At 33.8% G+C, this 22,437-nt stretch overlaps 4 protein-coding genes and 4 long non-coding RNA genes across 11 annotated transcripts; 1 reads left to right on the top strand and 7 right to left on the bottom strand.

The window, feature by feature from the left end:
* Positions 1 to 604: 604 nt before the first annotated feature.
* Positions 605 to 3,834, bottom strand: LOC104780538 (riboflavin biosynthesis protein PYRR, chloroplastic). 3 transcript variants are annotated; one of them, XM_087511357.1, is made up of 10 exons: positions 3,565 to 3,834; positions 2,973 to 3,348; positions 2,742 to 2,881; positions 2,562 to 2,661; positions 2,349 to 2,474; positions 1,946 to 2,259; positions 1,695 to 1,814; positions 1,352 to 1,603; positions 1,143 to 1,268; positions 605 to 1,059 (listed from the first exon to the last, which is right to left on the bottom strand). In XM_087511357.1, exons 4-10 carry the CDS (start codon positions 2,572 to 2,574, stop codon positions 799 to 801), a joined length of 1,212 nt encoding a protein of 403 aa, XP_087367483.1. In that variant the 5' UTR covers positions 2,575 to 2,661; positions 2,742 to 2,881; positions 2,973 to 3,348; positions 3,565 to 3,834; the 3' UTR covers positions 605 to 798. The 3 variants fall into 3 exon arrangements, with proteins under 3 accessions (XP_087367483.1, XP_010503339.1, XP_019100198.1); XM_010505037.3 differs by having other exon boundaries at positions 2,742 to 2,876; XM_019244653.2 differs by lacking the exon at positions 3,565 to 3,834 and having other exon boundaries at positions 2,742 to 2,876; positions 2,973 to 3,552.
* Positions 3,835 to 4,815: 981 nt separating this feature from the next.
* LOC147945955 (uncharacterized) lies at positions 4,816 to 5,940 on the bottom strand. Its single transcript, XR_015597420.1, has 2 exons — positions 5,442 to 5,940; positions 4,816 to 5,215 (listed from the first exon to the last, which is right to left on the bottom strand). It is a non-coding gene; the product is annotated as an uncharacterized LOC147945955 (long non-coding RNA).
* Positions 5,941 to 5,968: 28 nt separating this feature from the next.
* On the bottom strand, positions 5,969 to 6,990 carry LOC147945954 (uncharacterized). The gene is made up of 2 exons (XR_015597421.1): positions 6,878 to 6,990; positions 5,969 to 6,335 (listed from the first exon to the last, which is right to left on the bottom strand). It is a non-coding gene; the product is annotated as an uncharacterized LOC147945954 (long non-coding RNA).
* A 2,364-nt stretch (positions 6,991 to 9,354) lies between these two features.
* On the bottom strand, positions 9,355 to 10,490 carry LOC109132579 (uncharacterized). Its single transcript, XR_002037605.2, has 2 exons — positions 10,361 to 10,490; positions 9,355 to 9,647 (listed from the first exon to the last, which is right to left on the bottom strand). It is a non-coding gene; the product is annotated as an uncharacterized LOC109132579 (long non-coding RNA).
* An 824-nt stretch (positions 10,491 to 11,314) lies between these two features.
* LOC147945953 (uncharacterized) lies at positions 11,315 to 12,223 on the bottom strand. The gene is made up of 2 exons (XR_015597419.1): positions 12,009 to 12,223; positions 11,315 to 11,675 (listed from the first exon to the last, which is right to left on the bottom strand). It is a non-coding gene; the product is annotated as an uncharacterized LOC147945953 (long non-coding RNA).
* A 1,734-nt stretch (positions 12,224 to 13,957) lies between these two features.
* Positions 13,958 to 14,794, bottom strand: LOC104780536 (pectinesterase inhibitor 11). The gene has a single exon (XM_010505036.3). The coding sequence runs from the start codon at positions 14,705 to 14,707 to the stop codon at positions 14,102 to 14,104; it is 606 nt and encodes a 201-aa protein (XP_010503338.2). The 5' UTR covers positions 14,708 to 14,794; the 3' UTR covers positions 13,958 to 14,101.
* A 2,761-nt stretch (positions 14,795 to 17,555) lies between these two features.
* LOC104780535 (small ribosomal subunit protein uS10y) lies at positions 17,556 to 18,791 on the top strand. The gene is made up of 4 exons (XM_010505035.2): positions 17,556 to 17,700; positions 17,857 to 17,986; positions 18,214 to 18,327; positions 18,483 to 18,791. The coding sequence occupies exons 2-4, from the start codon at positions 17,875 to 17,877 to the stop codon at positions 18,623 to 18,625; spliced, it is 369 nt and encodes a 122-aa protein (XP_010503337.1). The 5' UTR covers positions 17,556 to 17,700; positions 17,857 to 17,874; the 3' UTR covers positions 18,626 to 18,791.
* Positions 18,792 to 19,445: 654 nt separating this feature from the next.
* Positions 19,446 to 21,785, bottom strand: LOC104780534 (11-beta-hydroxysteroid dehydrogenase-like 3). 2 transcript variants are annotated; one of them, XR_015596832.1, is made up of 6 exons: positions 21,380 to 21,785; positions 20,529 to 20,721; positions 20,291 to 20,376; positions 20,076 to 20,166; positions 19,828 to 19,956; positions 19,446 to 19,731 (listed from the first exon to the last, which is right to left on the bottom strand). XR_015596832.1 is itself a non-coding variant. In XM_010505034.2 (6 exons), the coding sequence occupies exons 1-6, from the start codon at positions 21,560 to 21,562 to the stop codon at positions 19,525 to 19,527; spliced, it is 930 nt and encodes a 309-aa protein (XP_010503336.1). In that variant the 5' UTR covers positions 21,563 to 21,785; the 3' UTR covers positions 19,446 to 19,524. The 2 variants fall into 2 exon arrangements, 1 of the variants encoding a protein (XP_010503336.1); XM_010505034.2 differs by having other exon boundaries at positions 20,035 to 20,166.
* Between the last annotated feature and the right edge of the window lie 652 nt (positions 21,786 to 22,437).

Here is a 22,437-nt window from a genome sequence, read left to right as displayed (position 1 = left end):
GTTGTCTTTGCTTGGGATTGTACTCATATGATATCATGACTCATATTCTTATATTTAGCAACATATGATTATAAAATCATATAATATGAAACACCTATATAGATGTCCATAATTGATTCCATTACATAATTATAAAAATAGTTTAGAAAAAAAATGTCAAAATGAATAAAGAGGAGGAAAAGTGACTTAAAAGGAAGAAGAAGAAGATGTGTTTTTCCAATGTTAAAGTAACCTTTCCATGTGCTTTTAGCTCAGTTTCTACTCCTGTAGTTTCAAGCATACGCAAACTCTTACAATAATCTTGGTTTATATGTTCCTAAATGATTATTTATTATACATAGTTTTATATTTATATTAAATATCTCCGGTGAGTATGTAACTTTTAGAGTTTACTTTTATGTTCCGACGTTGTCACCAGCTAGTGTCTTTGTTGACCACCTAGTGTCCGTTTTTTCTCAAAGCGTCGTGACCACCTAGTGTCTTCTTTAGGGAAGGTGTTCATATAAGCCTTGGAGTTACTGATACGGTCCGAACCGAACCAAATACTAACGTTTGAATGGTCTTGTTGAATATTTGGATTTGTTTCAAAGCCAAACAAAGCAAATAAAAATTCACCGTTACCATTATAAATACTCGATATGAGTTAATGTGAATCAAACGGCCTAGAGAAACTATCATAATGTTACAAACTTACAATGATGTTTGTATACGTTAAAAAATTACAACAATGTAAATGTCAAAACTGAAACTTTTATTGATGACATTTTGGGAGTAAATATGAAAGACTATCATCATCCATCAGGCTAAAAAAGTGTTTTCAGCTGAAACAGAGGAATCGTCGAAAAACTCTGAACGAAGTTGCATAAGTAGTCGACCAAGATAGTTGAGCCCTTCTCCTTCTCGGCCACCTCCCCAGAATAGATCGTGCGGTGAAGACTCCACAAGAACCGAACCAGCAGTTGAGAGCAGCATTGATTTCAAGTGAGGATAAGTCGAGAACTTGCATTTTAGAGCCATGTACATTACTTCTATCTTCACATCTTCCCAGTCATTCCGAACCTAAAAACAATCATTAAAGAGATCAACGAAAGAGTGAAAACTGCTTTGATGCTCGAAACTGGACAACCAACTTATATTCATACCAGTTCAGGTTTCTGTCTCAGCGTTGATCTGCCTATCAGAGCTGCCTCCTCTGGACTTCTAGCTGTTCTAATTTTCTCAACGCAGTCATGTGCCATCGGATTTTCGACCCCAACAAACTTGTTTGCCTTCAGGTTTTTGGACAAGGATTTAGAGATTATGTTATTATGAAAGAGCAAGATATTATTTCACATGGACCGTTGTGTAGTACCTGATAGTAATGCTCCACACTGGGCCAGGTCATGTAATCATCATTGTCCTCGCCACAGGGCATTCGTATTGGATGCGGAGAAAAGTTTGAGAAACTTCCATAAAGGTCCCATGTTTTGTAAAAGAATATGATACTAGATTCAAAGGGGTTAACACTGGGGTCAATCTCAACAGTTGCGTCCTCTGATGGGATAACAGGTATAAGGTCTGGTATGGGTTGAAGAAACCCGGTGACAAGCATGTCGGGGCCAACCTGTAGTTTTCAAGGATTTAAATTAACCCATAGTACTAAGAGGCTAGATTGGTTAACGTTAAGTCAAGAAGTGTAAATATTAGTATATTACCTGCTCGTAGCAAACATCCATTAGATTCAATGCTTGTGTCATCTCTACCATCCCAAGTTCACCAACAGGAGAAGGCGCATTCCTCCCACCGATAATTTTTGGGGCAACGAAAGCTACAACCTGAAAAACGAATTACATTGAGAGAAGAATAACAGTGTTACACCTTCATAAGTAGCAAGCTATAAATACAAATCTCACAGGTCGAAGATTAGATTTGGCCAAGGAACAGCATAAGATAGTAAAATGGGTACCTTGTGGATGACGCTGGATGATATAGCAGATGCAGCTAATGTTCCTCCACACTCCCATAGAATCGAGAGATACCCACGAAGATGGAAATACTCCATAACTTCTCTTGGATTCAACATGTCAAACTCCACAACTTCAACACCTTTGGAGGCAAGAAATTTCTGGAAACTCCTTCTCGCACCTCTTTGTGTAACAATTATGGTAGGCACTTCCGAGACATCCCAGAGATTGGCTTTCTCAGGAAGATCAAGACTCTGAGTCATCACAATTCGCGTAGGGGTGTGACCCTGTCCATGTCTTGCAGTCAATCGAGGATCTGCAGTTAAAAAAATTGTACAACTCTGTTGTTATTTATTCAGCTTTAGGCATCTATAAAGATTCAAGATTTGAGGTAAAAATATCTACCATCTTGGCGTACAGTGTTTCCTCCAACTATCACGGCATCACTTCTTCCTCGCAACTCAAACACTCGGGTTCTAGAGAGTTTACTACTTATCCATGCTGCATGTCCACTACTTGCTGCAATCTTACCTGTCAATACACCAAAAAAACCTTAAGCTCCCTCCAACTTCCATCTATTCTAGTACTAACATATAAAATGCAGGTTGATATAATTACCATCAAGAGTCATGGCATACTTAAGAACAGAGAATGGAACACGAGAACAAGCTCTATGAATCAAAGGAGCATTCACAAGAAGACACGCTTTCCGAGCATCCTGTAAGAATATTCACATTTAGTTACCAAAATAAAAACAATTTACTTCAAATCGAAGAGTAAAAAGATATACATTATTACCTCAAGAACTTTACTCTCAAAGTCCTCTCCAAGAACATTCACTTCAATCCCTTGGCTCCTTAGTTCACGAATCGCAGAGCCTCTTAGATGTTGTAGAGGATGCCTTATTCCAACAACAACTCGTTCAATTCCTGCCTAATCTATACAATGCATTTCTTCGACTCAAACACAACTTTATCAAATTGTTCATCATTTATCACATATCATTGGATTTATGCACAGAAGCAAAACCTGAACAAGAGCAGATACAGCAGCGTGGTCGCCGTGACAATCACCAGGCTCCATGTTTAAATAAGCCGTGGAGCCTCTACAAAACTCTCCAGCAGCTTCAACAGCCAACGCTTCAGCCGGTTTAGTGCCTTGAGCGTAGAGATATCCTTCTCCAGCGACTTTACCAGAGGAAGTAGCGATTACACATCCGAAATTAGGGTGAGGTGAAGTAAGTCCAGCTGACATTTCAGCCAAATCAGCAGCACGTCGGATAAAGGCGGCGTCTTTCGCGTGGTGATTACGACCATTGTCTCCGTTAGCTAGAGTGGCTCTGCAGATTAAGGGAGACGAACTAATTCGTAATGAAAGAGCCATAATTGGAATCAATCGGCCTAATCTGTGAAAAGAAGAGAAGGGTTTAAAGATATGCAATGTCCCAAATGTCAAAATCATGTAACTCACTCAGAGCTCTAAACAAAATCAAATCTTTCGTCTTGTTCCCTAAAGCGTAAGTAAAACCCAGAAACAAAAGATCAAAACTTTACTCGTGTTCTCTGAATCAAAACAGAAACCCGTATAAACCCTATTCTCGAAATCTATCAAATTCGCTGACCTGAGAAAAAAGGGTATAAGAAACTGAAGAAATCGAAGTCGGCGGGGAGAGAGAGAGAGAGAGAGAGAGAGAGAGAGAGAGAGAGAGAGAGAGAGCGAGATCCTCAAACCATTAGAGTGACATCAATCCAAATGCAGAGACTGATTCACACGAAATCACATTAGAAAATCCATTTCCTCATCTCCATAACTAAGAAAATTCAAAACAAGGGAGAAGGGACGAAGTGTTGAGAGGCTTGAGACTTCAGAGATAGAGAAAGAAAGCTGAAGCAGAGGTGTAGTCACTTGGGCTCACGACACATAAGGAAGAAGCCCACTTAGGCTCAATAGCCAAAATTCTGTTCATTTTACACATCTCCGTGAGTGCGATAAACCGAACCGATATTTTGGGTGTTTGGTTCGGTTTCAGTTATAGCAGCTGAAAAGATCGGTAGAAAAAATAAAAAGTAAAAAAAAAAACAAAATATTTCGGTTATTTCAGTTCGGTTATCGACTAACCAATTTTTTTTTTAAATCTACAAAACGGAAATTTATCCCTAAAATAATCGAACTAACCGAATAAAAAAACCCGAAAAATTTGAAATAAAACCGAAAAAGAAAAAACCAAAATTATCCCTAAATAAACCGAAAACAAGATTGTTTAATAAAATTGGTTAATTTTCTGTTTTCAATTTTTAAACTGAATTAACCAACAAATCAAAATAACTTAAATTCGGAAAGATTTTCAAAACTCATAAAAATTGAAAAAAATTGAACCGAATTCACCGAAATAACCGAAGTCTCAGGGCTAGATAGAGTGATCAAAGATGAGAGATCGACGATGAGGGATGCAAATCGATTACGTTGGATCGAAGATTAGGGATAAGTAAGATGCGTGAGAGAGAGTTTGGTTTTGTTAATCTCGGGTTACACATTCATTTGAGATTATTATCGGTTTGATATGGTTTTATGTTTTAACTTTAATCGATTAATTTGTGGTGGTTTGGTTTTTGTGAACTCATCGGTTCAGTCATAGTTCTTTTTAACCAAACTCATTAAAATCATCAACCTTTTTGGTCTGTTAACTCATTAAAACCAGATTCATAACTCAATAAGTTCTTGGTTTGGGTTTGGTTGAGTTGACTCCCAAATTTGGAACTATTTTGACATATCTAAACATTGGAATGGATTATTAACGCAAAAATTGTAAACAAACCCTTCAAGTAGTCCTGGGCGTTCGGTTTAAACGGTTTATTTGGGTGGGGTTATTCGGTTTTGCAAAAGTTCGGTTTCTAAAAAATCTCACCGAATAGAGCCAAAATAAATTTCGGTTCGGGTCGGTTATCGACAAAAATTTATGTTCCGAAGATGAACCGGATTTTATCTTATTCAGTTTATTCGGTTTTTTGTTAGGTTTACTTCTTATACCAAAAAATATTTGCATGGCAAAAACCCAATTACAACAACCCAATTGACAAAATTAAAAGGCCAAACCTAATAAAATCCCAAGCCCAAACCAAATTACACTAACAAAGCCCAAATCCATCTAAATCTAGGGTTTTTTTTTGTTAGCAACCAGCGATCGTTTCTAGCTGGTTCCGCCGTGTGAACTGCCGTAAGTCTGTGCTTTCAAGTTCTTCACTCTCTGTCTCATTGTTATCGTCAGAAGCCATCTACAAAACTCAGCAATTTTATCATTAGATCAAGGTAAACAGATGCAGAAATAAACAAAACAAAACGAATCTAATTAGGATTAAGATTTGAACTAATACATCCGCAAAAATCCAGAAGAATAAAGAAAAGAGATAAAAAACAGAAGAAGAACAACAAAGCAATCGACTTGAACAAAGTTAGGGCCAGGTTTTGACTTTGAAAGAAGAAGAAAAAAGAACAGCTTACCAGTAGGAAATTAGCCATTAGAGTTTAACGAAGTCAGACAAAAGGGATTCTTCTTATGAGTGTGATTGACAACAAGAGACGAGTTGTAGAAGATGATGATGGATGAGATACGTAATGATGATGATTAGTGATTGAGTCTTCTCGGATTCAAAGGCTTAGCTTTCACCATTTTTTCGTAGAGAGAACTCTTTGCTCGGTAAAGAAGCAGCCGCAGGAAGAAAAAATGAAGGAGATTAAGGTTAATGAAAATTTAATCCTATATATATTTCGGTTTATGTAAAACCAATCGGTTATGCTTTGCCGAACCGAACCGAACCATTAACCGAATTCTCAAATTAATTTTGCCGATCGGTTTCTCTCTCTTTACAAATCGGGCGCCGATAACCGAAACAATCGGTTTGTCCGGTTTGGTTTAATCGGATTCTGCCGATTGCCCAGGACTACCTTCAAGACTCTAAGAATATCATCAAACCATAAGCAACATATGAAGTCCGATTTCGGCTTTGAAAATGGTGGAGACGTTACACTTATAATTTGTTAATGACACTCACACTAGCATGGATCATTTTATTATAATGCATTATTATTTTGAGTTTTATATTGAATAATAATAAATTTAACGACTAGTGATAAAGTCATAAAGGTATCTGTACTCATTAGGTCTATGAGATCACATTTGCTCCTACATAACATATTGCTAAGGCACTGGTCTTCTAGGGCAATTATACAGGCAGTAGCACTTCATGTCTCCTTTTGCGCTTACTTTCTCGCAAATACCAACTCCTTTCCACGTCTTAGTACAAACAGATTTACATTCTTCGATAGAACATGTCAAGTCTTTATTTGAAAAGATTTTATAACAATATGTTGTGTCATTCAGTGACGCTCCTATTACTGTAACATACAAAATATAGAATCTCAATATTCTGTTTTTATAAATCAAATATATTATCTTTGCTTCATTGATTATGTTTTTAAAAATGTATACGAGTTAGATTTTAAGTTTTAACTCAATACTAATAGGCAATGCATGAAGTGGTCACTATTATATAAAGGACATGAGCCAATTTATTTATTGTCAACTATTTTGAGTTGGAAATTCATATTCCTAATATAGTATCATAGTTAGAACTTAGAAGACAAATTGCCCTTTAGCTAACACATTAAAAATGTATTAATCACCTCACTTATCTCTCTATAACATAAAGTGGAGAATGTTAGGTGAAAAAACGGAAATAATCTTTTATTTTGGTATCGATATGACAGAAAAGAAGTAAAATCAATATACAGAATTTAGACTAAAAATAATAATTTTGATACATATTTTATATGAGAAAATTTAATTGATATGTTAATCAAATAATATGGTAATCATAATCAGTTTCTTTTATAATGATTATAAATATAATAGAATAATTATGAATGTTTATACAAACCTTGCACAAGAAGGATGTAGATACAGTACTTAGTATGGTTAACAAGAATTGAAAATGTTTCTTCATCTAGATACCATAAATGAATTGGAGTTGTTTTAAAATTTACAAAGAACGATTTACTTATATATATAGCTATATCTATTCAACAGTCATGGGTATCTAATTCAATCCAATTTAATAAATCTTTTCATTTAAAGAGATCTTGTTTTAAATTACTCCAGATTTTATTTCGATTAAAGATTATTTTATTTTTTAAAAGTTTTCCAATTAATAGTATAAATGTGAAAAAAATTTGGAGTAATATATACTAGCATAATTGCAGCAGTTTTATAAAATAAATCCTCAAATTAGATTTATTTACCGGCATACCATCACATTTATTGTTAAAACCATTATTAATATATTTAATTCATGATTCTATTTAAGATTATAAAAAACAATTAAAGGCAATATTTGTTTAAAATTTAAATTTGATTCTCTTTTCATCTTTTACTTGCTATCTGAAAACTGATCTTGTGATTCCTCCCCGTTAGCTTAGGATCTTTATCATTTCTGTAATATCCATCTAATATATGATTATTCTGTATTAAGCTCAACACCCTAATACCATCTGAGATTCTATCCTATTTCCCTCTATCAAAGACCAACCATCCACACCTTCTACTACTCGCCCCTGAAAGTTCAATCTTGTCCTCAAGATAAAGTGACAAACGATGTTTGTTATGTAGCAGTGAGGCTAAGACTTCCATTTATTCTCACTATCTAGCTTTTTTAACTTCCTCATGGGTTCTGCAATTCCATGGAACTGACTCATACTAAGTCGTTCATAAGTCTTTTAAGTGCTCTCACTATATCTTCTTGTCATAACAATCCTTGTTTCGGCAAACAAGACCAGCCTTGCACTTCTAAACCATGACTTACGACTAGCCCCATTTTTTTCTTATACTCAAGAAAATAAGTTCCTAACCAACTTACTTGAACTTTCACAAACCACGTCCCACCTGGATCCCACACACAACCAATCCAAGACGAACTACTTTGTTTCTCACTTGTACTAACTTCCACCAATATTTGATTAACATCATCAGCTTTTGCGAGCAACATAGTGTAATCATGAAAAAGTAAAGTACCTTGACCTTCCTTTGACTTTATTGATATGTCCGAATTCTTGTAGATCGCAACCTGGCCCAGATCCATCCCACACATACAACTCAAAATGAGGAGCGAATTCCTCATGATAACATGACCCATTTCCCAGGCATCTATATGAACCCCACGAAAACACAGAACATTCCAACTGTGGAGCAACGAATCTGTCCTTATCTACGCCATCACTTGTTCCTTGGAACCCAACCTGTACTACTCTCATGTAGTCATGTTCCAACTCCTTAGCAGCTTTAGTAAACTCATTTGAAGTTCTCAGATCTTCCAACACAATCTGATCATCATGACTACGATAGGTAATATGATCATGTGGTTGAAAAGCATAACTAACGAGATGAGTCCCTCGCTTCACGCCTTGGTCAACAATTGATTCTTTTCCTAGTCGGAGACGACTAATATCTTTACAAACTCTGAAACTTGGAGAATTGAGAAACATACCATATCTTTGACAAGCTTGCACCAAATCAGGTCGTGGTTTATACTTGGTGGAAATCTTTATGTCTTCGTTTGACTGGGATTCTTCTCACTCCCAAATTTTTTCTTGCCCGCAAAGTATACGACAACTTGCATCCATGAGAAATTTTGCTCACCGCATTCTGATTCCAAGGGTTCACAAGCTCATCACTTATCAGTTATTACATATCATTGGAATTATACTCATCAAAAGCAAAACCTGAACAAGAGCAGATAAAGCAGCATGGTCGCCATGACAATCACCAGGCTCCATGTTTAAATAAGCCGTGGAGCCTCTACAAAACTCTCCAACAGCTTCAACGGCCAACGCTTCTCCCGGTTTAGTGCCTTGAGCGTAGAGATATCCTTCTCCATCTACTTTACCAGAGGAAGTAGTGATTACACAGCCAAAATTAGGGTGAGGTGAAGTAAGTGCAGCTGACATTTCAGCCCGTTTGGATTTGTTAATATCGGTTTACACACATTCAGTTGAGATTATTTTCGGTTTGGTATGGTTTTAAGTTTTAACTTTTAACAATTGATTAATTTGTGCTGCTTTGGTTTTGTGAACTCATCAGTCATCAGTTCTTTTTAACCAAACTCATTAAAATCATCAACCTTTCTTGTTCCGTTAACTCATTAAAACCCAAATTCCTAACTCAATACGTTCATGGTTTAGGTTTGGTTGAGTTGACTCACAAATGTGGAACTATTTTGACATCTCTACTCTAGACATTGGAATGGAATAAGGCAAGAGTTGTAAACAAAACCCTTCAAGACTCTAAGAATATCATAAAACCATAAGCAACATATGAAGTCCGATTTCGGCTTTAAAAATGATGGAGACGTTACACTTATAATTTGTTAACGACACTCACACTAGCATCAGCATGGATCTTTTTATTATAATGCATTACTATTTGAGTTTTATTTTAAATAATAATATATTTAACCACAGTTATTCCTATATAACATATTTCTCAGGCATTGGTCTTATATATGCAGTAGCACTTCATGTCTCCTTTTGCGCTTACTTTCTCGCAAAGACCGACTGATCCTTTCCACGTTTTGGTACACATAGTATTACATTTTTCGAGCGAGCATGTCAATTTTTTATTTGAATATGTTGTGTCATTTGGTGACGCTCCTATTACTGTAACATATAAAACATAAAATCTTAAATTCTCAATATTATTTTTTATAAATCAAATATATTATCTTTGCTTGAGTGATTATGTTTAAAAAAATGTATACTAGTAGCTAGTTAGATTATAAGTTTTAAACTCAATACTAATAGGCAATGCATGAAGTGGTCAATATACTTTTATACTAGTTATATATTTTCGCATATAGTTGATGTAAGATTTTCATACACTCTCTTTCGAGATAATAGCACTTTTAGCTATTAATATGGAAAAAACCCATCAACTCTCTCTCCCTAACACGAATACCATATTGAAGTGATTTTACTATTATTAAAGGACATAAGCCAATTTATTTATTGTCAACAATTTTGAGTTGAAAATCCATATTCCTAACATAATATCATAGTTCGAAGACAAGTTTCCCTTTAATCAGCTAACACATAAAAAAGTATTAGTCACCTCGCTTATTAGTGAAAAAACTGAAATTTCTTTAGTTTTGGTATCGATTTGACAGAAAAGAAGTAAATCAGTATCATAGAATTTTATACTAAAAATAATAACTTTGATACATATTTTATATGAGATAATTTAATTGATAATTTTGATACATATTATATATGAGATAATTTAATTGATATTTTAAACAAAAACATGATAATCATAATCAATTTCTTTTATAATGATTATATATAATAAATTTATTTTGAATGTTTATACAAACCTTGCACAAGAAGGATGTAGATAGTTAGTACGGTCAAGAAGACTTGAAAAAGTTTCTTCATCTTCGACACTATAAATGAATTGGAGTTGTTTAAAATTTTACAAAGAACATGTTACTTTTATATATAGTTTTATTTTTTATCTATTCAACAATCATGGATATCTAATTCAACCAAATTTAATTTAAAGAGATCTTGTTTCAAATAATCCAGATTTTATTCTGATTTAAAAAGATAAGAAAAACAAAAAAAGTAAAAAAGTGCAGATTTAGTTATCTGAAGGGTTTTCCCTAGTCCCATGTCATCAGCTGAGTATTCCACCACCTTTACCTTTTGTATGACCACAGTCACTTAATCCTTTCCTCTGATGTAGATATAAAATAGTTATGTTGTTTTAAATTAATCCAGATTTTTTCACATATATATACTAATTAGGAAAATTTTAAAAAATAAATAACCTTTTTTGAATAAACAAAAAATAAATAATCTTTAAAATGTAAAATATTACATATGATGCTATATTGATATTATTGTATTGAAAAGAGCAAAAAAATATCCAGTTAGAGAAAAATAGTCAATTTACTTATGCGTGCATTAATTTTTTAGTTATTATATTTGAAAGATTTGGATAAGATTAAAATTTATATTCTTCTATCATCTTTGTTGGATTTTATGTTTTAAGTATTTTGAATTATCATACATATACATATAATTAATAAAAATATTTTAATTTTCTGCATATATTGTTATTCAAATTTTTGTAAACAAAATTATATTACACAAAATAGATGAGCGAAACAAAATGTCTTCAATGTTCCACATTGGTTTAAAATTTGGCCAACGCTTGCGAGTCTACTCAAAACATGACTAAAAGGATTTCAGATCTGGGTGAGCAAACAGCTTGATTTATCAGGCGTTCAAAAACATTTTTTTTAGTTCTTTAGTTGAACTAATAATTTTATCGAATATAAAAAATATTTTAAAATTTATAAAATATTATGAATGTTTAAATTATAAAAATATATAATAACATCTAAACACTAGAAAAATTAAAATATTATTAACTGTTAAGACTTTTCAAATTTTAGGTCCACCATAACTGTGCCAATATTATACAATGCTAAAGCATTGGTTTTTCAGGGCAAAGGTATATGCAATAACATTTCATGTCTCCTTTTGTATTTACTTGCTCACAAATACCGGTTCCTTTCCACGTTCTTGTACACACAGACTTACATTCTTCAATAGGACATGTCCCTTGTTTATTTGAAAAAATCTTATGACAATGTGTCATCGCATTCAGTGATGCTCCTTTCCCTGTAATATAAAAACCATAGAATCTTAGTATTTATGTACATTTAAAAATAATATAATTTGATTCATTAACTATTCTTAAATGAAAAGTATAGTTAGATTAAGCACTTACAACTCATAAGTGATTAACAATAAGTGGATTGACTACTGTTTTTATGAGTTATTTTACATTTTTTTTGATATGCGATTACATCATATTTTTTACCCATAAATTTCGACATATTCCATCATGTGTTTCCAGCGAGATTATGTAATATATTTTACATAAGATAGTTTCGTACTATTAAGATATAATATGATATTTGTAATTGATTCTAAATAATTATACAAATGTACCTTGCACAAGAAGGATGTAAATAGTGAGAATGGCAAACAAGACTTGAAAGAATTTCTTCATCTGTGATAATACAGGACTTGAAATATAATGAGATGTTCTAAAATTTGCAAAGAACATGTATACATATAAATATATATAGTTGTATGTATTCAATATTCGTATCATATTCAACCAAAATTGATTCAATTCCATTTGAAATGATTTTATTAATATCAATATTATTCCAAATTTATTTCTGATTTAATAGGATATTGTTTTACACTAATCCAGATTCTTTGCTCATTCTGTATTTAAAAACCTTTGATTTTTTTCTCCATTATTGTAAAACACTAGAAAATGATTGGCCATGAATTTAATACCGTATCTTGTTCCAGTTTATTGTACTTTCATAAATTATTTTATTTATTGTATATCTCTTATTCTTAACTTATTTAAGTTTAATTACTTTCAATGATTATTATCCATCTACAATATTTTAAAAATTTTAGCGAAAGTTTTTTTTTTTTTGTGGTCATTTTTTTGTGTTTTGTTTATCTTTGTGTCATGTTCTTTTAAGGGTCGTGCGGCTTTTACCGGTGAGGCGGCAACATATATGATACGAAAAAAATATTTAGTGTAAAACACTATAAATTGATTGGCCATTCTGTTTAACTTAATAATATATAAGGGCGAAGAATGGGCAATAGTCATTGATTCAAAAGAAAATGTTCATATGTTGTGTCGTTATTATTTCTGATAAAATTGGAATCATGATATATAATGACTATGTTGGTTAAAAAATCATGTTTGATCTTAAGTCGTAAAACACTCGAAATTTAAACAAATTCCATTTTTAATAGAGTTTTTCTTTTTAATAAAAAAAATTAAAGGGGAAGTAAAATTTACCATAATATATAAACAAATTTGAAAGTGTATCAGAGCTCTGAATGTGACAAGCCGCTGTGAAAGGATCTCAGAGTTCTGATATGATGATGTGACATAAAGTGCTGATGTGGAGAAGGATTGTGGGACGCGATGACAAGATGCGTGATAAGGAAGAAAGAAGAGATCAAGATATACTCGAATATATTTAAAATATATTTGATTAGAGAAGATAAGGAGAGAAATATTCTTGGAATAAAGAATATTTCCTTTTTGTTAGGATGCACAAAGATTTAGGTTAGAGATTGTTTGTGTGGGCATAAATAGACTAGGGCTAGCCGCAAAAAGAGCTAGTACTCGTGGGATAAAAGTTGTGAGATTTGTAACCTTCAAACAATCATAAAAAGCTTAGAAGATGAGTATGTTTAACTCTTTTAGATTTACACATGGTTTTGTGTTAGATAAATATGAGAGTGAGCTTAATTTCTAGTCTTGTAAGAAACGAAAGTTTTATATAAAATTGAATAAAAGTGTTTGCTTGCCATGCCACGTTCGAAGTGGTTTATTCGTGTGTTGTTCTCTATACCTTAACAAAATTTTCTCACATAAAATTATTTTGACTATATTAATATAAACCTATTGACATTCTACAAACTCATAAACACATCGTGCAATTTAATTATGATCCATCTTCACTATAAATCTTTTGTTTGTCAAATGGGAAGATAATTCTGAGATTAAAAAAGGAAAGAAAAAAAAAGTTCTGAGAAAATAAGCGGCGGAGATGACGTTATATGGTTGCGATGGTCCAGTAGAAACATGTGAATATATGTGAGAGGATTTAAAGACAGGTTGATGAGTAGTTTTTCTAATATAGAAGGGTATAATAGTAGTTGAAATATTCTAATAGAGTGAGATCTACACTCAAAAACGCAACACCGTCCCAAACTTCAACGAATGTGTCGGCGTCAACGACTCACTTTAACGTGAATGGTAATTTAAGATCAACGTAAATTGTTCTTCAACCACTAGAAATGTCAGCTAAAACGCAGTTTTAGATCGCTGGACGCTAAAATATCAAACGACATAACAAAAATCAAAAGTTTATATATCCAGAAAAACTAAGGATTTGCACGAAACAATTCAAGAATCAAGATTCCCTCAAGCTTCCACATATATTCGTAGCTCAAATTACATAATTAAGAAACAAAGAAAAAAAGTAGTAATTTATTTAGTATTTTTGAGCAAAGGCATTGATCAAGGCTAAGGCGTTGCTAGTTCCTCTACCCAAATTCACGATCCTGGACCGGACCGAGTTCTTGATCCGGCCATCCATGATTCGACCCGCGAACCCATCGGAGCAAGTGTTGGCATTAGTCAAAGCAGCGCTGGTCCAAGTCTGAGCATTGCTCATGTGGAACCAGAACTGGTCACGACCTTTAGCACTACCACACATCTTCATTTCTTGGATCGACTTGGTCAAACGGTCAACGGTGTCATTGATCTCCTCAAGGCAGTCCCTAATGGCTTGAACCTCTCGTTTCTTGAGACCCTTGAAACGGGCCAAGCGGGAGACGAAGAGCTTTGTGGATTGGGCCTGGCTCACGGTCACGGTGAGTGCGGTTTCAGCTAGACGTCGAGGGCTTGTTTGTATGGAGTTGGCGTAAACGGAGAGAGAGTTGACGCATACGGTTGGGTATGTGGTGGCTTTGCAAGAGGCTTGTACGAAGTTTATTGCGCGTTTCGAAGCTCCTGCGGCTACGGGGGCTGAGGACGCGGTGAGCATTGTCGTGGATAAGAGGGTTAGAAAGAGAGCGTGGAATATTTGTTTTGCCATTGTGTTTGAAGTGTTTTTGATTTAGATAATTTGATTGTGGAGAAGTAAGGGAGTTGGTTTTGAGATTTTATAGAGGTTTATTAGTTCGTACTCTTTGGTGTACGTTTGGTTTTTCGTAGGGTTTATAATATTAGTATAATTAATAGGCTTGACCTTGACTCTTGGTTCGGTTATTTTTTTCCAACTGGGGTCGATTATTAGTTGGAATTAACCAGAATATGTACTATGGCAATTATATTTATATATTTTCTCAGTACCAAAAGTAACATGCGAATGAACAAAACAATTTATAGGCCTTTCCGTAAAATTTCATCAGAATGGACTTGTCGTGTGAACATAGTTTTATATTTTGTATTGTTGTTTGTTATTGTAAATATATGAATAACATTATCATCATTAGTCACAAATATGTAAGGATGATGGGATCCCATGTAAGGCGATATATTAATGGTACTATCACGCAAAGTACGTTTATCTTTCTCCTTTACTTCAATATATCAAAGTATTTTATATTCATTAGGCAACTAACAAGAAAGAGAGAAATTGGATTGGGCGACTAATAATATACTAATACATAAGAAATGGAGAGTGGATTTGAACCTGAACATTCTAATTGCAACAATAGGGTACAATTCTAATTAGTCTGGTCCACGTCCAAATAGATGCTATGTAACCAAATTAGACGACTAATGTATCCATTATTCACAAAAAGATGCACAAATTAAATTATAAAATAACATAGAATCATAGAGGCGATGTTAACAAATTCACATATAAGAATAATGTTCATTTGGCGACTAATTAAATGTATCTCATTATTACTATACAATCTTTTTTTAAGGTAAACTACATAAGATAACTATTGCTTCGGGTGGGCTCTCACAAAGACTGTCGGCCAAAGATATGAACTTCTTCAAAATTTGTTAAATATACACACACTATACATATACCAAATTAAATAAACTAAGTTTGGGAGCTGGGACTTGGTTTCACATGCACTTATCTGATATCTCAGTGCTCTTTTTTCAAAATTTTAAAGAGTTTCACACTTACCCATTTTTTGGTCAACTCACACTTCCTTTCAATCCTCTTTCAATTAAGATCTTTCACACTTGTCTCAATACTCTCTTTCAATTGTCAAAATTTTGGAGTTTCACATTCCGTTTAAAAATTGGAAGAATGTTTTTTCATGGTATTAGCAATTTAACGTTGCTTTATTAAACAAACGTCTCTTAAAATTTCTTGGTTCGCTTTTCGTACCAAAGGCACGTCAAAATTAGGAGAAGACAACGATAGTTATATGCACGTGATGCGTCAATTGTGATCCATAAGTTTTTTAGGTCACGAAATTACCATACGGCCGACATATATCACTTTGTTGTTGATATATAAAAAACTCAACTCTTAACATTATACTCGACATTAACCACGAGATGGTGGGTTAGTGGTTCTAGCCATAGTGGAAGAGCCGCCTTGTTGGTCTAAGTCAGGGATCAATTCTTTCAAAGCGCAGAATTGTTTAGCTTTATCCTGAAACCATTGCGACTCTATCCATTGAATACCCTTCCCTCAGAGATTAGTGAGAGGAAAATAACATTGTTTTATATGAGTGTGATGCGTAAATGCGATCCATAAAGTTCTGGGGTTACTAACTTCCATACTGCCCATACCATACCCGGCTATATAGATTCGAAACTGATATATCAAAAACTCAATTCTTATCTTATCTATCTCATTTTTTTTTATATTCAGTCGACAACAAAATAAATATCACTTTAGTACCCTTTTTCTGCATAAATATTGTGTTTTTTCATATTTGACATAACTCGAACGGTACATATGGAGGCCACTGCCACATGTTCACGTGGTCGTGAGTATTGATCGCATTATTTTATTTTTATGTTTTTGGACTAGGAAGTTTGATCGCATTATTTATCACATGCATGTCAAATTGTCAATGTTAAACTAGGTAATTACATACGTCATGTAGGAAGTAGAATAAATTCATTTTAAACTTTGTAGAGAATAAAAGCTAATCTCTTAGAGAAAATTAGCTATTAATAGGGGACTACATCTTTTTTTTTGGTACGGTTTAGGCATCAGATAACTTCATACCGACCATGCCAATAATTTCTAGGATTTAAGTTTGGATGTGAAAGGTAGTTGAAGCTTTGAGCTTTAGCTCGGATTTTTGTTGGATTTGAGATGGGGATTCGTTTACTTTTTTTTTTTTTTTTTTTTTTTGGGTATGATAATTAGACAGACAATGACTTCAATTTTATCGAATCTCCTTGGTCGCCACATTTTACTCAAGTCCTTGTCTTAAAATCGTGGCATATATTTTCCTCACATATAGTCCTCCTTATGATTATCGAGGGTGGGTCTACTCTCATTCACTTTCTTCTTAGCATGTGAAAACTCACATTCATCAAATTTCTATTCCAAGCCATGATCCACTTGCTATGGAAACATTTTCAAGCTTCATGTTGCACCCTCTCGATCCGCTACAACTCTTCCTTGTAAATAAACTGCTTGGCACGACGCAAACACGACCCATTTCCTACTCATTCGTATCACCGCCAAAACATCGAGAATACTCTAGTTTCACAACTTTGAAACGTTTGCTATCATAAACACAAATCAATCCCACTAATATATTCTGAATATAACCATTCCCCTTTGTATGAAGAAATCATTTGTACCAAACATTTTTGGAGTTGTTATTAACTGTATAAAGGTATTAAAAAAAATGAAGAGCGGGCCGAACAGAACAGGTTTAGCATGTTTGGACAGGCCTAGATTCAAAAAACCAAACAAAACAATTTTGGTCCGGCAACAAAACGACAGCGTTTCAGAACATTGGAGAAAAAAAATGAAAACATTGAAATAAAAACCCTAGATAATAAAGGTCTTCTCTTCTCTCTCAACGCCCCTCCGCAGCAGTTGCAGATTAAACTGAACGGCGAAAAACAAAATCCTCTCCGGCCAAAACGGTAAAATTTCATAGTTCTTCTACTTCATCTTTCTATCTATCTGAATCCGTTCACAGAACATAAGATGTTGGGAGATTTGTTTTAGTTCTGTGTTGATTGAATCTGTTACTTATATATATATATATATATATATATATATATCTGTGGGTTCTGCAGAGTGATTGTAACAAAAACATGGCGTATCAAGCGATGAAACCCACGAAAGCTGGTTTGGAGGAACCCCTCGAGCAGGTTCATAAGATCAGAATCACTCTCTCTTCCAAGAATGTCAAGAACTTGGAGAAAGGTTTCATCTTTTTCGCTTCCTTATGCATCCTTTGAGCTGTCTCTAGTCCTAGAGAATTTTGAGTTTTGGTATATAGATTCGTTTTTTTGGTTCAGTGTTTAGAAATGTAGATAAATCGATCCCAAAATGTTGCAAGATTCAAAGAGCTTTAAGAGGATCTAATACTGAATAGTCTCTCTGATGCATTTGTTTGATTGAATTAGTCTCTGTTGCGTTTGTTTGATTAGTGTGCACTGACTTGGTCCGTGGAGCTAAGGACAAGAGACTTAGAGTTAAGGGACCAGTGAGAATGCCCACTAAGGTTCTTAAGATCACCACCAGAAAGGCACCTTGTGGTGAAGGTAAACAAACTCTCACATCATGACCTGACCTCTACTGCTACATGATTGGCTTGATGATAGCTGGTCTTAGCTCTTAGGGAAATGCTATAGAGCTATTTGCCGTTTTCTAATTTTTGAAAATCTTGGAACTGATTCATGGTGGGTTTTTGTATCAGGAACCAACACTTGGGACAGGTTTGAACTTAGGGTTCACAAGAGGGTGATAGACCTCTTCAGCTCCCCTGACGTGGTTAAGCAAATCACTTCGATCACAATTGAACCTGGTGTCGAGGTCGAGGTCACTATTGCTGACTCTTAGACGATTACTTGTTCTAAAAACCGCTTCAAGAAAGAATGTATCTCGTCGTTTCTGGTCCTACATTTTTGTTTCTGGTTAGCGCAACCATATGTCTTGGCTTTTGATAGTTCTGAGGTGGTTTTGTCAATCATATTATTTTCATCTATTAAGAGACCTTAATGAACCATTTCAAGATCTTGATTTCATACATAATTTCGTTTTGTTACATTAAAGAGTAAAGATTATCTTCAATGAGGTAAACGGAAGTAGAACTAAGATTGTTTTGAGTTGAAGGTTTGTTGACAATGTACTGCGCAAATAGATTTTGAGTCGTACAAGATCACAACACGCTATTTTGTTATCCTTCTTCTACTACAGGACATGATAATTGCTACACCGTTTAGGAGTTTCCTCCTCAAGAGTGTCAATATGATCAGCACTGAACACCTATCTACAGGAAAGAATCAACTGAAGTAGATAGATATATGATGGTAGTATAAAGAACCAGATATAAGACTGTTAATTTTAAGTAGCAGTAGGATTAGATCTTTATTTTACCTTCACTTGGTTCTGGATTCAGCTGGCCACTCTACATCACAGAGTGACCACTCACAGTTTCATACATTTTTTTGGTTATTATCTATGATTGGTGGATTAAAACAAGGAACTACAAGCTTCACCTATCGAAATGAGGTCATGTTCGTTTCTTCATTTAGATTCAACATTCAGATGCATCATCTATATGATCAACTTTTGAACCAGTTTTTACATCGGGCAGTTGTGTATGGCAGTGTAAAGTTGTTCGTTCGTCAATAAATTTGAATGCAATTTTATATCAAAATGACTCAAAGTGACACGTTTTATTGAATAATAACAATCATTGCAACACATAATTTAAGACTAGAGATTTGGAAGTATGATCAATCACGCTTGAAATAAGGTTTGAGATAACTAACAAATAGATAGTTGAGTACGTAGTCAACGATTTCTGGACATACATTTTTCATTACAAACACCCATTTCATCCAAGATGGCTCCTCTATGTATGTCTCTCCTCTGCCAATGCCTCGGAAGATTGATTTTGCGCATTTACTCACTGATTCTGATAGAAGAAAATCTGAACCATACTATATTTTTCAAGAAAGCAAACAAAAAGACATAATTAATAAAGTATCACATGTATATTATGGTATAGATTCATGTACAAGTGTTTTCTTACTTACCTTTTCTAAACAGTGAGGAGTGGTCATATCTGTTGATACAACTCCTGGAAGAACAATTGTTATTTTGATATCCGGACTGAGCTCTATTCTTAATGTCTCAAAGAATCTTAATAAGGCTGCTTTGCTTGCCTACGAAAGTAACCAAGTAACATCAATACTAAGTTAAAAAAAAAAAAAATCGTTTGTGCTATTTAAAGAGCATCTTACTGAATAGATGCTTGCCAATGGCAAAGGTATATTTGCTGAACCTGAGGCAATCACAATGATTTTTCCTTTGCTCTTTCGGAGATGAGGAATTGCAAAATAAGTGATATGTGTTGTGCCCCAAAAGTTGATGTCCTTAGTGTGTATACACACAAATTAGATAAAGTAGTCAATATAGAGTTTGATTATTGATTTTGTGTTTAAAGAAATTGATAATCTATGGATTACCCATCAATATAAGTTTTGTTAGGAAACTTACCATTATAGGATTAGCATCTTGAATTTGAGTGAAATCTTCGAAAAGAACAGTTTGAAATACACCAGCATTGTTGATCAGGTGGTCAACTGTCCAAATATGATAACTTGATTAGAAGAATATATATATATATATATATATATATACAGTTTCATTATTATTTATGTTGTATACATATTAAAAGTTAATTATAACTTAGTTTGGATTTGTATGTAACAAAGTGGAACTAAAGTATACGTACGTTTTCCGAAGTGATGAACCGTCTCATCGATGAACTTCTTGCAGTCCTCAACCTTAGCAACATCACCAGGTATGATAATGACATCACCCGATCCTAATTGGCGTGATGTTTCTGCTACTATCTCTAGACGATCCTTTCTTCGAGCAACAAGAGCTAAACATGCTCCTTTCTTTGCGTACTCGTATGCCACATGCTTTAGTTTTTTTTTTTTTTTTTACCAACCAACAAAACAAACATAAATAATCTCAACTAATATATATCATATCAATTTATGTGGAATGAATTTACTGTATTCAAATGTATTATAAATTTATAATATATGATGCTTTAGAATTATCACATGTAGCGACTGACAGCTCACTACTGATAATCTAGCTATATAATCAAATAAATTATCTATGTCTTTTAGTACACATATAGTTTCAAGAGACTCCACGACAATATAGGACCTCGAAAACAAAACCATGAACATATTCACCAATTCACGTGGGATTCTTTATTATACATATACACACATATATACACATATAATTGAAATAGCAATATATCGTTCATAAGATATGGATTAGTTTTTTTAGAAAAAAATAAAATATTGTTATATCCGTATTCATGGAGTTCAAATAGATGATTATCCAACAGCACACATGATTACGAAAGATTAGTAATTAAATCCGCATACATGTAGAATTTTTTGCAAAAGTTCTACAAAATTATGTCTTCTCGACTACTAATCGTAAATGACTTGGTATTGGTCAATAAAAATAAATAGAAACTCACTTAACGCAAAAATAAAAGAAAACGAATTGAACATATGTTAACAAAAGGCCATATAGCATTCAAAGCTAACTAACCTCTCCGATGCCAGAAGAAGCTCCGGTGATGAGAACTACTTTTCCGCCTACGTTTTCGAAGCGAAGGTACTTATGAAGACAACGCACAAGTTTGACCAAAAGATAAAATGGATAAAAAAGGAAGAGAAAGATGATAGTAAGAGGAGGAACAAGAAGATTGAGAATGGTGGTAAGCATATCCATGTTGTTCTTTGGCAGCAGAACCAATACCACTACTTACTTACCTCTCTACTTGTTTATGGGTATTATAAATGTTCAATCTTTCACTTTACAAAAATAGTCTATATATTATTATATTTAAATAGACACAAAAGGAGACGAGATAGATGCAAGTGGAATTGGCTGGTGCACCTACCTACTTAAACTTTTAATTACGTTTATGAGATTTTAAAGTGTTGAGCGATTTGAAAGTATATCAAAACTTAATCATATAAATTAGTATTGTTAGGAGTTAGGACTTAGGACTGTAATGTTTAGTTATTTTCTAAAATATTAATTAAGAGAAATATATATATTTTTAAATCCCATTAACATATAACGTAGGAGATTTAGTTTAGTGATTTTTTTGTTTTTGAAACATACGAGTTTTGTTCAACGTAAAACGAATTTTTTTGATGCGCTACTAAAATCTTATAGTTTCCGCTCGAAAAGTTAATGTTGAGAATAGACAACATAAAATATATTTGTCAACACTTGAGATTTTGTTTATGAACACATGTGAAAGTGACATTCATGAATTAAACATTACGATTAGTGCTCATGTATCGCAATAATCCATTAGTCAATAGCATATTTAACTATGCACGTGTTCGAGGCAAGAGTTTTGGGGTTGATGACGTATCGACTCCATGTTTCCAACTCTGGGAACCAAAAGACACGTGAAACTTTGACACCGGTCAAAACGTTTTTGGGACGACAAGAGATTTGTCATTGTAGCTCAAGTGCTCAACTCAAAAAAGAAAAAATAATCACATGACTGCACGGAGAACACAATATCGTTAGGACGAAGTGGGATTTCGAGTTTAAGTCGACTCGAAAGAATTTGCGACACATTTTGA

This window comes from Camelina sativa, chromosome 4 (genome assembly GCF_030686135.1).
Source record: "Camelina sativa cultivar CO46 ecotype springtype chromosome 4, ASM3068613v1".
Classification (NCBI taxonomy): domain Eukaryota; kingdom Viridiplantae; phylum Streptophyta; class Magnoliopsida; order Brassicales; family Brassicaceae; genus Camelina; species Camelina sativa.
Note: the sequence above shows the minus strand (reverse complement) of the source record. Positions and strands in the feature narration are given on the sequence as shown.